Genomic DNA, 14,395 nt, shown 5'->3' on the forward strand with positions numbered 1-14,395 from the left:
TAGGGCTCTCTTTGTCAGTGATACTAACAACAAAAGCAAAGCTTGTAATTCTACATTAAATATGTATTTATTTTTAATACTTTTTATTTTTAATTGTATGCTTTCTGAACTCTCTTCATATTACATCTCTTTCCCATGCAGCTGCTGCTGCTGTAGAAATGTTCAAAGTAACAGTCCTGTCGATGCCTCAGGAATGGTGAAAAGCTACTGGAAACTATGATTTTTGAAATGCACTGCTTTTTAAATCACATTATGGACTTAACACCCTAACTTCTACTACATCATTTGTCATAAATTATTAACTAGTGCAGAGATTGTCCAACTTTTATCCAGCACTGTATCAAGTAGCTATAAAAAGCATTTACACAGGTATGTGTATCCATGGCCGTCTATCATTTTACCTATATCAGTGCTTATTAGCCTTAGCTGAGAAACCTGGCTATGTTCTGCATCTCTGTGGTTCCCATCTAGTCTTAGGTGGTCCAATGTTACCTCGTATACTGAGTATCAAACTGCAACCCCCTAGTAGAGCAAATTTTGGACATGGATGCCAGTGGATCAGACTTCTGTGCTTGCAACATACCCTGCAAGAACTAGTCCCTGTGTTTCTACACACACAGCAGTAAGACAGCGCTTACTGCTGATTTTTACTGGCATAATTTTATCCTGATATTAAGCCTTTGTACTCAATAGAGTGGCTCTGCATTTATTCCAATGAAAGAAGAGAATTAAATCCTAGAGACAGTGAAATAAAATACTCTGCTTTTTCAGGAGATCTTATAATCTGTTTTATTCCATTCCTCAGAATGAGGTGGAAGAGTATGTGGATGTTTTTAAGCTAAAAGCACTTGTTCTGTTTAATAGCTGTGTTCTGAATTTTGCCAGCTAGGACTCAGTGGGAGATACTGCCTCCTACGGAAGCAAAACCTCCTGCTCCTACATGTGCTCTCCATGATTTCTTGCGATCACAGTGTGGAAAGCTGACTCTGGAGCCGGGGCTTACAGTTTAACAACATGGTACAGTGAGAAATTGTAGCTTGTTTCAGTGCCAGGAATCCTTCTCCACAGCACCTTAGAAAATTCAACAGGACCTAGTAGGCTCAACCTTGCAGGAGAGGGGAGAATCATGTCCTGTAAGAGGCAGCAGCTTCCAGCACTTACTGATGTCATGTGGGTGGGAAGGAGGTCCAAAGTTTTGCCAGATTTGGACCCTACAGTAACTGAAATATCCTTCCTTCCTCCCTTCCCTCCTATCTTTCCCCCCTCCTTTCAGAACCAATCTCACTAGTTAATGAGATTTTGCTGACTTAGAGCATTTCTATTTATTTGTATTTATTTTTGTAGATGTGACATTTAGCATAACCTTTTGCCTCCACGCAGCGCTCCTTTCTCCTAGGTTTGTTCCATGTCTGCTTCATTACTGCTTCAACTACAGCAGGAAACTTTGTAATAGGTTCTTCCTTCTATTTATTTTGAAATCTCCCTTTCCAAACGCAGATGTAAGTAAAGCAGTATTATTAGAGGTATAAGTATACTATATCATTTCTCCTGTGCACGCATACAGAGGTGCATTCTTCCTCTCAGGAACACAGATACAGAATAGATCAATTCTGTCAGAAGCAGTAAAAGTTCATGACTTACGTTGACAGTTCCTTGCATCAAGAGCATCGCCAAAATATCCATCAGCACACCTCTCACAATATTGGCCTGTTGTACCTGGCTTACATATCAGGCAAGCACCAGACAAGCTGTCACAGCTGCCAGGAACGGAGAAGTCAAGGTTGTCATTACACTGGCATGGTTGGCATGATCCCCCTGGTACTAGAGGCTGTCCAAAATAGCCTTCTGCACACCTAAGGTAAAAGACATCAGAAGTTATGACCATTAAGTAATCCTCTTATTAGAAATATTTAATTTTGTTGCCTCACTAATCACTAAAAATTATTTGATCTTCTTTCAAATATTTTTAAGTGTCTTTTTTCTCTCCCTCCTTCTTTTTAACAACACTGTAGATACAGTACCAGCTGAAATCCTGCCAGTTCTGCTAGTAATTAGATTTCAGTGGGAGAAAAATCTTGTCACTGGTACTGAAGACAAGACAAAGCATAATAAGAAATCTGTCTATTGGTGCTCTAGAGGAATTTAGGTCCATGTTAGATAGGCTTTGTATTTCAATGCATTATGTCTAGATATTCTTCTATATGCATTTACCAGAAAACTCAATTATTTTCTCCCTCCCCCTTAAAAACTCATTTGGTATAGGAAAATAGGTTTGAAAGTAACACAGACATAAAGTTATTTACCTAACATGATGCTCCCCTAAGCCTTTCCTTAATCTACTGCATTGTCATTTAATTAATGGATTACTTTACAGCTGCTAATTGTATAGGCAGGTAGCAAAAAGATTCTTTATTATCATTGGAGCTATGATGGTGTGTCCTATACCTTTCATGTTTTAACAGAGACATTTAAAAATATCACCTTCTTTTCCACCTTGCCTACTAGCAATTTTCTGTGAGTACCATGTAAAACAGGTTGGTGAATCTGACTGAACATGAGTGTGTATTTAGAGCAAATTTCTACTCATCTCACAGCCTATTTCCTATTTATATTCTGGTCTGCTTTCACTTTCTATTACATTTGCTCACACTTCACAGTAAGAGCAACTTGTAGATAGTGAAGAAAAAGAAAAAATACTCAATTCCAGCTAATGAAGTTATTCATGTTCATCTCAGATGAACTTCAATTAGCGTAAAGAAGGCAAGGTACATAAGCCACATGACGTAAATTAATGTTTCCTACTATTTTAAGTAAGTTCAAACGCAGCTTTGATGTACACAGATATCTCCTCTGCTTTGTAATAGCACTGAGTGGTAGGGTCGAGAAAGGATTTTGGGTAGCATCCTAATATGGAAACACAGAGCTCCACAATACTTTCACTCTTTTCCCTTTATGCTTATCAAGTTAATCCCTTTCCTCACATCCAGAATATCTCATGAAACTTGCAATCAGATCCCAAACAAAAGAGCATTCTTTAAATATTATTCAATATCTTTAGTAAAAATTATAAAAATGGATGAGAGACTAGTAAGGAATTTATAGCTAGAACTAGCTGAACATTATTTTTGTAGTAAGATGCTATTCAGGGTAGGATTCTTTCTGTTCTCTAAAAATGTCCAAAATGCAGACCACAGATGAATAGGTTATACAAATAATCCAGTGGTTTGGGTGCATATAAGCACTCAATTACATGAGTACAATTTTTACCATCTAGCCCACCACTGTGCTTCACTCCCTTGGCATAGCCATCTATCATAACTACTTCCCCATAACAACAGTACATCAAAATCTTGTCATTAGAATAATTCATGCATTTTATTTTCAGAACCTGTCACAAATGTAGCCACATATTGCACTCCTTGTATTCCCAGCTAAGAAATAGATATTTCTTCCTTGGATGGAGAATATCTCAGCAATAATAAAAACAAACAAACAAACAAACAAAAAACAAACAAACAAAAAAAAAACAACTGATTTTAGACGCACTTTTGCCAAAGACAACTTGACTTTTTTTTTCCCCAGAGATGACATCTCAATTACAAAGGCTGTGAATCTCTCAATATACGTAACAATTAATAGCCATGATTTAACAAAGCCTAAAAATAACTGGATACTTGATGCAGAATGTTATTTTTAGTTAGATAAGGTGCTAAGTTCACCCGTGCTTTGCTGAGATCTTTCTCACTGCTTGCAAATTTGGCATAAATCTTTATCTTTTGGTACTACTAATCTATTTAACTTCACTTGATGTCTATTCATTTTCCCCTTTCCCTTTCATTTAGGGGTTACTTCAGTATCTGATAGCATTCACAGAAACTTACCAAGCAGTTCACAGAAAAAAATCTCCAGCAGTCTGTGAGAAATGTAGTGCTAATCATTCCACTCTATTAATAGCAGGGGACCTTGATAACTTTTTTTTTTTTTTTCTCATCAGTTTAGACTTTGCTAATTAAAATTAGCAAAACCCACTGCCATCACATACATTCTATTTAAACACATACTTATTTCTTGACTCCAGATTCAAGATGATCAGATCTTGAAAGCAGGGGCAAACCAGTTAAACTTTAACAGAGCACTGTATGCACACATCTATGTGTAAATTCATCTACTGTTTCTCCCACTTCTGAAGCTGGAGGTAAAGGTTAAAAAATCCACTTTCACTATTTTCACCTTTTTTTCCCTTAAGGACATTTCTACTTCAGCTACTCTGTCCAGACACAAAGCATTATATGTTTGGGAAAATCCATATTGAAAAGACAAAAATTTATGTGGCATGGAAAATTACATTTATGCAATAGAGAAAACACTTATCTTATAAATTATCACAAGGTACAATGGAACACTCCTGAGATGAAAAAATACAAAGCAAAGCAAAACCAAACAGAAATAGGAGTAAAAACAGGGAATAAAGACATTCAAAAATGTTTCTGTATTTTTCTCTCTTTCCCTCTCTATGTTCACCTTCAGCATCAAATGCAGATGTGACCAGTGACTCTTTTTATTTGGCATAACTGGTGCCAAATACAGGGCTAATATATACATGTATGTGAATATGTGTGCACCGGTTCTGGATGGGATGGAGTGAATTTTCTTCACTGCAGATCATGTGGCAGTATGTATATGCACACAAGCACTATTGTATACATTTCTTTATGTTTATTTGAGGAAAACAAACAAACAAAGCAAAGTTGAGACTGAGTTAATTTAGGCTGCAAATACAAACACTTGAAAGTCTGGAAATACTATTTTTACAGTTGCTTTGAAATTTATGTGCATCCAACCTCTGTACGAAACTGGGGAAAAGCCCTGCAGAGGAATAGCCTGTGAATGTGCAGTTAAAAACTTAACTCACATGTTATTGTCGTATGATCAGTCATAAATATATATCTTGCATTTTCTAAAGTCAGAGTGCCTAGCTTTGCAACCTGTAAACAATCCTGCACAACACATTTGGTTTATAAAATCTCCTGAATGTTTGATTTATTTTTTTTTCCCCATCAGCACTGCCATACTAGCTTGTACTTCTAGCACTAGGGAAAAAATTATGTTAGCTAGAAGCAGCACCAGATTGAAGCCAAGGGACTCACAAGAGACTGTGCCTGGTGGCACTGTGTACTAGATCTGTGGAACAGTGGGGAGAGGAGGAAGGATGCAAACCAGCTCATTCTTTTCTTCCCACTTTAGTTATACAAGACTCTTATATCCCTTTCTAGGAGGAAAAGGTTGCTCAAACTGTATTCATAAATGAAGGAGTACTAAAGGAGAAGTTAGATTCACCCATTTTGTTTAATTCCCCTAAAGCCTTGGATTCTTGTTTGTACCAAGGCTACATAGTTGGCAAATGCACAGCAAAATCCTGTAAATATGATGGGCTCAAATCACATTTTTGACACTCATACACCTGCACAGAGTTAGGAGAGTGCCTATCCTACCACTATCCTGCCACTGTGAAAGTGGGCAGTGAGCAAAGGAAGAACATCAATCTCATTTCTTGGGGAAAAAGAATAAATAGAGAACCCAGGCTTTCTCTACACTTAAAGATAGCTGGTAACTCCCCACACAGTTTATATCTTCAATTATTTTTTTGGAGTCTGTCAGGAGCCAGACCCCTCAGAACTTTGAGCAATTTTGGCAACATTTTTCTGAGAAGTCCAAGTGACAGAAGCAGCAATTTTTTTGACATTTTACAACTCAAGTGTTAAAAGAATAATAATAAGATCTTATCTCCCTAAGGAGTGAAGGATGATTTTGGAGGCAAAGTAAGTATAGTAATGCATATATTCACTTATATGACACTTTGCACTTCATGATAATTTAGGACTGTCCAGTTAAAGAATCATGCGGCTCAGATCAGTTGTCACTTTGCAGTTGCTAAAATGACCGAGAATTCCATGTAAACACTTTTAGCAATTATACAATCACTATTAATAGCAAAAGGCAACATGCTTTCTTCTGTTCATTATTATTGACAGCAGTGGGCATTTCCAAGCAACTTGTTACAACTGAAAGCAAATAGTTCTGTGAGCATTGGAATTAATGGCTTAATTTCCAACATATTTATATCCTGTGGTTACAAGAGTAAGGGCTGATTATTTGCAGCAGGATGTTGCTATTCAGCAGTGTGCAATTCCTCAGGCTACAGCAGTGCTTTTTCCTTGCCCTGTGAAAGTTTTCTTAAGAGCAGGACATTTAATATTCTTCCTCTCTCTCCTGTTTAATCAGGTGTGAGTTCACACAGTATTCTTTCTCTCCTTTAGCTATGACATGTCCTGATTTATTAACCTCTATTCAGCCACTTCTTCTCACAAAACTTTCAGGCACAGTTATCGTTGAGACCTCCTACCCTTCTGTCAAATTTGATTGAAATTGACCTACAAGTTCAAATGTTTCTGTGGGCAGCCAGACAGACGTGCACAAAAAGATCACACTAGCCTCATTTCCTTAGGAAATCAGGCTAAAAATCGAAGCCTGCCACTTATTCAGATTTTCTCCTATTGCATCTACAGCCTGTGCTCCACTCAGAAATAGCACTTGTTGCTAATGGAAGCTGTCAATGACCCTGCATTGACAAACTGCCACCAAAGTGCTCTTGATGTGATTTATTCCTGCCGTCATTAACTTCACAGCCCACTAGCTGAAAGAAGGGTGATGACTTCCAAGACAGACAGGAAAAGACAGGCAGAAATAGTACTCAGCAGGAGCAGACTCAGTGATGATGGGTGGAAACAGGTGACAGCCTGCACTCTCACTTTAGGACAGATATAGCACAATAGGGGATTTAAAAGGAAGTAGTTGTAAATGTGATTTGGAAAGACAGGACTAGAGGGTGACTCACAGCATACGACCGGGTTTCTGCTTTCTTGGTTGGCTCTTTCTTTTGGTTCATTCCTACTTTTCCCCATCTCAGCCTGAGTACTCTAAGTCTTCATTCAGAGGCCTTATCTTTCTAGGGTTTATGTTGGAAAATTCTGCCAGCAGCTTGTGGAAGTGCCAAATGACAGAAACCCACTAAGATACAGAAGTGTCATTGTTTTCATGCCCTACAACTATCTATCCAGGTGCTAGACGGTTATCTGGCTCCCCCAGCCCCTTTTAAGTAGGTGCCATTTGCAGGGTCACAAGGGACTAGGATCACAGAGCCAAAGCCAGTGCTGATTCATCCATGACCTCCAAACAACTAGGAGAGGTCCCCTGGCATGTTAACTGCTCTTTAAAGCTGTTCTATCCACATGGAATCTAAAGGGAGGGAAGGGCATGCAGACAGTGACAATATCTCTTGCCTCTGTAGTCTCACCTCCCTGTGGAAGGGGGTTCCCAGGAGCTTAGCACTAGCACTTCCACTCTCCTTCTATTTCACTTAAATTCTGTGTGTGATTCTTTCAGAATAACAGGATACAAGAAGGAACATGGAGCTATCAAGGGAGGAACTTCCTCTCTCACTACTAACATGTCACTCAGACCTGTCATAGCCAAAGGAAGACTACCTATAAATATATATATATATATATATATACACACATATATATTTAATTTGCCTTTTTGTATAGGTAATAAGAAAGTGTATGAAATATATACTGAGCTTTTCTATGCATTTGACAAAAAGAGGTCCTTTGTTGTCCCTAACACCTAACTTGTTGCATTTGCTAAATAAAGGCTGCAACAGGAAACCAAAGCAACAAAAATATAAAATATTCTTTTATAAATAATTAAAAACAAAAAATAACTTATTACCAGGATTGTATTTTGATTGCATATTAACTTTTCAAAAAGAGGCAACAATAATTTATTGAATACTCAATTCACCATGCTCTAATCATTCAAATGACAAAATGAGCCAAAATAATTATAAAAATCTCAAAAGGCTTACAAAACAGGTAGAAGAATAATTTTAGAAAAAGATTCATACTTCTCAGCAAATGCTTCTTTGAAGTTTTGTACTTTACCATAAAGCAATAAAACAAGCACTTTTTTTCATGTAAAGGATGGAAACAAGGATAAAAACTATAGAAGCATGTAAATACATGGATACAATGTTAGAGGAAGATGAACAGGAATTACTTCAGTGTGATTCAGAAGACAGGAATGGGAACAAGAAGGGGAGGTAGCAAAAAGAAAGCAACTGTTCCATGTAATAAACACTTTTGTTTCAGATCTCATACAATTCAAAGCATCAGGCTTGCTTACCTTTCACAGCGTGGTCCCATGTACCCAGCTGGGCACTCATCGCATATTAATCCACGGCTTCGGTCAAAATGGCATGTCGGGCTAAAGCTGTATTGTTGATATTGGGCAAGAAGAGGGACAAGGAAGAAACATAAAGAAAAGATTGTCAGCAGCATTGTTCTTGTACCACTTCAGAGATCATTAATTTGCAAAACAGTGCCCAGGAAAAGTGATTCTGGTCTAGTACGTGGGGCTTAAGTTTGACTCCAGCAAATAAAATTTGGAATGACTGTGCTATTTCTGCAACACTGAATATAGAGAAACGGATGGCAGCATCCCAATAGCCTGTTATTATGGGACTTGAGCCTGCCACTGAGTGGTCTGGATACCATTAAAAAGGCAGGAATGTACATCTGTTTGTTTGTGCCCCCAAGGGCTTGGCAAAACAATCTATGCCCGAAATAAATCTTTCTGAAGGACAACTGATTTGAAAGCTCAGTTAACTTTGTGTATAAGGGAATGGGAAAGGAACCCAGTGAACAAGAAAGGGGAGGAGCAAAAAGGGAATTATCTGGCACAGATTCCCAGCGAGCTTGTCTGAGTAAATCCAGTGCCAATGACCTGATGCACCAGGACAGACCAGCACACTGAAGCTTACAAATATCCTGCAGAGTAGAGAGCTTTTCCTCTTTGGTGAGCTCTACTTATTTATAGCTTTTTAAAAAAATATTATTACTATTTTATAAATAGGGATAGCATAGGTATTTGCAAGCACCGCCTCTCTGTGACCTTGTTTAACTCCAAAATGTGCTCCTTTGATTTTTAGCATTTTGCTTTCTACAATCCTTCTCCCTTAACACAATTCTGTGAGGAAACCTCCTGACACTTCAAAAGACACTGCACAGAAGAGGCAACCTGCTCTTCTATCATTCTGAAGTTATCATTAAAGACAGAGAAATATGAGCACCTTTACAGGGCTTCATTTAAATAATGGCAATCAATTCTGGTCAACCAAATAGAAAAAGAAAAGAAAGGGACCAGGTGCGTAGTGGAGTGACTATTCAGAAGAGGAAAACAAAGCACCTATCTGAAAAGGAGACACTAAAATTATCTTTTGTAACCTAGTAAAACAGTAATTGGGAAGGAATATAATTGCTCTAACAAAGACATCAGTAAGAAGTTATATTCAGGGTAAAAGATTGTGCTATAACACTAACGAATAGACATCATCTGACCCTGAATAATTTAAATCAGGATATCCAATGAAAGATTCTAGAAAATAATAGGCATGGGGAGGCCAGAAGAGCTTAATTAGGATCATGTAATGTGATACTGGTGACTGGACTCTGCTACTCAGGAGTCATCCATCCTATGATCTGACCTCAGTTACACTTTCTTCTGCTTCTATTATAGAATAGTTCCATTTATAAATACCCCAATTTCTCATAAGGCAAGCTATCCCATAGAGATAAGAAATCAATAAGAAAAATGTGGGCAGGTCATGTCCAGTAAATATAGTAAGGTATTGCGATTATCTTTTTTCCCATATGGGTTATATTTGCGTTATTTTCAATTAAGAATAGATTCAGGAATGTCTGAAGAGCCAATTGAAAAAATAATAATTGTTCTATTTTTATATCGAAATGAAAGCAATTTTAAACCAAGGTAAACATTATCCATGAATTAAAACAGCAGCACCTGACTTTTCAGATAGGATCCTGCTTGCCAGTCCCAACCTCGCTCTTTCATAAGAACTACATGGGAAATTTTTATGGATATGGTATCACAGCTCACTATAGGATTGCACAAGACTGGCTGTTCCACAGATCCATTGAGAGCTCTGAAATTAACTACATAAATTGCACAGATAATAATAACTAAGTAATGATGATTAATACTAGAATTTCCACATTTTAAGGGTTATGTTCCTATTGTCAATCTACATCTGAACACTAAGCATTAATATACTGAGAAATTGCCATTTGCATACTATAGAGAAAATATGTGATAGCAAGGTGAAAAAAGGAGAATTTATCTTCCCGAATTAGAATCTCATTACTTCCTACTAATAAATACTCGTTACTCACTAATAATAAACAAGCAGTGTGTATTTTTCTGTCAAAACAAGTTTCAAATAAATCTTAATCCCTCTTGACTCATTATTGCTTGACTCATTATTGCATAGTTTTACCTAAAGTAACAATAGGAATACCGGTTAGGACACAGGACAGGTATTAATAAGCAGCTTGGGTATATATATGATAGGTCTATGTTGGGAGACAGAGCTTCCTAAAGGCATACATTTATGTTATAGAAACCACTTTTTTGGAACAATTATGTTAGTAACTTTTAGTTAATTCTCCAAGGAAATATTAACATTCTGAGAGCAACTGGATTTCCTAGTTCACACACCACAATTTTACTCATTCTCTCCCTGGACTGAGTGAGATATGTTCTATCTTTCATTTCCAGTGATATAACATTCCTGTCAGGGTCTTCATTACACATATTAAATTTATTGCCACTTCAAAAAAAGTAGTAATTATCCCAGATACCTATATTTGGTAGGAAGAATTATATAGTAGTATGCCTGATGATTTAGATGAAAAAAAAATCACATTATTTGAAATGCCATAAAAATTGAAAATGTTAGAACAGTTTGTAAGAGTGATGAATTAATGAGAAGGGAGAAGAAATCAAGTGTGCATTAAATATGCCAATTATAATATGAATATTGTTCTGATTACGTATAAGTACAGACATGAAGATATATGCGAAAAGAAGAAAGTATAGCCCAGGATCTTGAAAACAAGTTTAGAAAAATTAATTTTAGTTTCCTGATTTTTCCCAGAGTTGCTTTCTGACATATGGCAAGTCACTTATCACTGCTATACTTTTGAATGTAGTTCCATGATTGGCTTCAGTGATTGTATATATGGAAACTGCTGCCATTAGAAAACAAGAGAGGGAATAAGAAGCAGTTACATGTAAATCAGCTTAAGTAAACTACCAACACAATCACCACCACATTTTTAAAATGGATAGAAGAGTTCTCCTCCACCTTATGTGGTGGCACTGCAGAGAAAACGACACTGAATAAAGTGAATGGAACCACTACAGACTTCATGAAGGTATAAGACATTGTTATAAAAGACAGCACTAACATAAATAAGTATATGTCAGAGGTTCATTTTATGGACAATATTCTCTGTGTACCAGCTGTCTATTATTAAGTATAAAGTTCTACAGATGCCCTGTCATTCCATGTTAGGAATTAAATAATATTTGAATTAGAATCTATGGGCAGATATAAATTTGTAAGTATTTAGTACAGAATTTAATAACTTGATAGGCTGTTAAGAAACAGCATGACATATACTATATCTGCACAATGATATGAGCTTGGTGGAAATTTATTGATTTTTCATGTGAAGGATGTGTGAAATAATTTGTGTTGTTTACTTATATTATTCCTAGCGCACCAAAGCACGCTGCCTTATAACAGTAAGGTAGAAAAAGGACTGTTCTAACAGTCTTCAGAGAACATTTTAAGTATTTAATAAATTTGTTTATGAGAAGGAAAAAAAAACAACAAAACAGCAAATTCTGTAAATGTAATGTCACAAGTGCTTAAACTTTATAGTAAGAGTTCTACAAAGCCTCTGTGGATATTGTTCAATTTTTACTGTTGTCCATTCCAGAAATAAGAAGCCACTGCATCCCATCTTAGAAATATGAAGCTATTGTACAGTTCCAATGCAGGGCTAAACTCTGTAGAGTTCAGGAATCTCACAGTTTCACAGTTCAAGAACATTTATATACTGTGTTTGTTTTGTACCTGTACTTTTCAAGAAATATAAATAAAGAGGGAACTCTCCAGTTTAGTTTCAAAAAGGAAAAGGTAAGCAGACAGAACTCTGATGAATACATAACAGAGGTCTCCAGGCATTTTGCCAATAAAAACCTGAATTCAATCTATTTGACTTGATTTGTTGCACATCTGTACAAGATATAAATGTGATATTGTTCTTCCTGCTTTGTCAGTACAGCATTATCAAACAATAGGGAGAGGATTAACTAACTATGCAGGGAAATTCTAAAATGTGAAAGCAATAAGGACATCAGAGGAGCCATGCCTGAGCAACAGACATAAACTGAAGAAGATCTAATAAAAACATCTGTAGGGATCCCATCTTATACACTCCTAGAACTCCTGCCCATAAGTGGTCAGATTATTCCTTCTCTTATCAGTAAAATGTTAATATGACACAATGCAATTGTATGCAATAGAGTTAGCCTGAGCTACTGAAGATTCAAAATTGGTTCAGCTGTGTCTTCTGGCTGGCATGCTGCCATTCAGATGATGCTCTCTTCTTTACTTGCATCTCACAGAGCCCTGTCTCTGTGGGGCCACACATTTTTTCCTGTAAACTTTAAGAAAAGCTCTGAAACACTGGGTTTCACTGGTAGAATCTGACTTCTGTCTCAGAAGCATAGGTTGAAATAAATGGCTGAAGGGAAGAGAAAAAAAAAAAAAAAGTGGTCAAGTGGATACATCAGCTCTTATGACCACTTAAACTGTTAAAGTGTTTATGAGGTGCTTGGGGTGGGGCAGCCTCTGTGCATAGACTATTATCTTTCAGCACAATCATACAATCCTTCTGAAATGCATATGGACTAACAATGATTATTATTTTTATTATTTTTTTGTTCAAAAGGAAGCCACAACCTATTTATGGTTGGCATTTGGCAAATGTTAGTTATGATTTCAAACATGTCAGAAGCATACTTAACAGGTCCTGATCTTCCTGTAGAATTATTTGAAGTGTTGCAGATCTTCTGTGTAGTCTGGGTACGTTCTACTTGCACCATAAAGCCATGCTGGATGGCATAAAACCAAATGGTCTAAATCAAATGGCCACACATGATTTCAATTTTTTGTGTAATGTACAAGAAAGGCTGACCAGAGAAGATCAAGAACAGTTTTCCTTAATTACACTGCATCAAATGATTTTGATATTATTATCTTCCAGATACTGAGTGGGACAAAACCAATTTAAAAACATTCAAGACACTTTGTATATCTGATATTTCTTACAAATCTATAAGCAGTAAGAAGCACAAAAAAATCTTTATAACCAAGGAAATTTCTTCTTAAAGTTTTGATATGTATTTCAGTATTATTTTTACCTATTAAAACAAATCAATAATGATTATTCTCAAATAAGCTTACAAAATATTTTGACTATCAAAATCTAAGCCTGAATTCAGGCTATAAATGAATCAACATTATCACAGAACGGTTTGAGTTGGAAGGGACCTTTAAAGACTGCCCAGTTCCAATCCCCCTGTCATGGGCAGGGACACCTCCCACCAGACTAGGTTGCTCAAAGCCCCATCTAGCCTGGCCTTGAACGCTTCCAGGGATGGCGCATCCACAGCTTCATTGGGCAATCTGCGCCTGGACCTCACCACCCTCACAGTGAAGAATTTCTTCCTTATGTCTAATCTAAACCTACTCTCTTTAAGTTTGAAATCATTACTCCTTGTCCTATCCCTACACTCCCTGACAAAGAGATCCTCCCCAGCTTCCTGTAGGCCGTCTTTAGGCACTGGAAGGCTGTTATGAGGTCTACATGTAGCCTTCTCTGCTCTCGGCTGAACAACCCCAACTCCCTCAGCCTGTCTTCACAGAAGAGGTCTTCCAGCCCTTTGATCACCTTGTAGCCTTCCTCTGGACTTGTTCCAATACCTCCATGTATTTCTTGTGCTGGGGGCCCTAGAGCTGAACACAGTATTCCAGGTGGGGACTCAAGAGCAGAGCAGAGGGAGAATCAGCAGAAAAGAAAAATTATAAGCAGAAAAAATAAGTCTGATTAGATAAACATAAAGTGATTTTTAAATCAATGATGTAAAAAAATCTTAAATCTGTAAATTCAACTTTAAAACTAGAAAAAAATACTTTGTAAAGGAAAACAGAAAATCAAACACTCATTTTTCATTCAAAAGAAAAGGCAGTTATCCAGAATTTTAGGTTGTACTTCCTAGCCTACTCTTGTCTAACTTTAGTCTCATTCCTTGCCTCTGAACAAAACTTAATGCTCCATACAATTGTAAAATGAGAATAAAAGCTTATATTGCAAAATATATTTTTTTTGGTTAAAACACAACC

At 36.9% G+C, this 14,395-nt stretch overlaps 1 protein-coding gene across 8 annotated transcripts in view; it reads right to left on the reverse strand.

The window, feature by feature from the left end:
• The window catches only part of LAMA2 (laminin subunit alpha 2), a 383,401-nt gene that overhangs the window by 142,847 nt on the left and 226,159 nt on the right, over nt 1-14,395 (reverse strand). For all 8 annotated transcript variants that reach the window (XM_068677473.1, XM_068677471.1, XM_068677468.1 and 5 more), the window contains 2 exons: nt 8,245-8,331; nt 1,642-1,853 (listed from right to left, as the gene is read on the reverse strand). In XM_068677473.1, the coding sequence (XP_068533574.1) occupies nt 1,642-1,853; nt 8,245-8,331 (299 nt within the window). The remainder of the gene's footprint in view (nt 1-1,641; nt 1,854-8,244; nt 8,332-14,395) is intronic.

This window comes from Anas acuta, chromosome 3 (assembly GCF_963932015.1).
Source record: "Anas acuta chromosome 3, bAnaAcu1.1, whole genome shotgun sequence".
Classification (NCBI taxonomy): domain Eukaryota; kingdom Metazoa; phylum Chordata; class Aves; order Anseriformes; family Anatidae; genus Anas; species Anas acuta.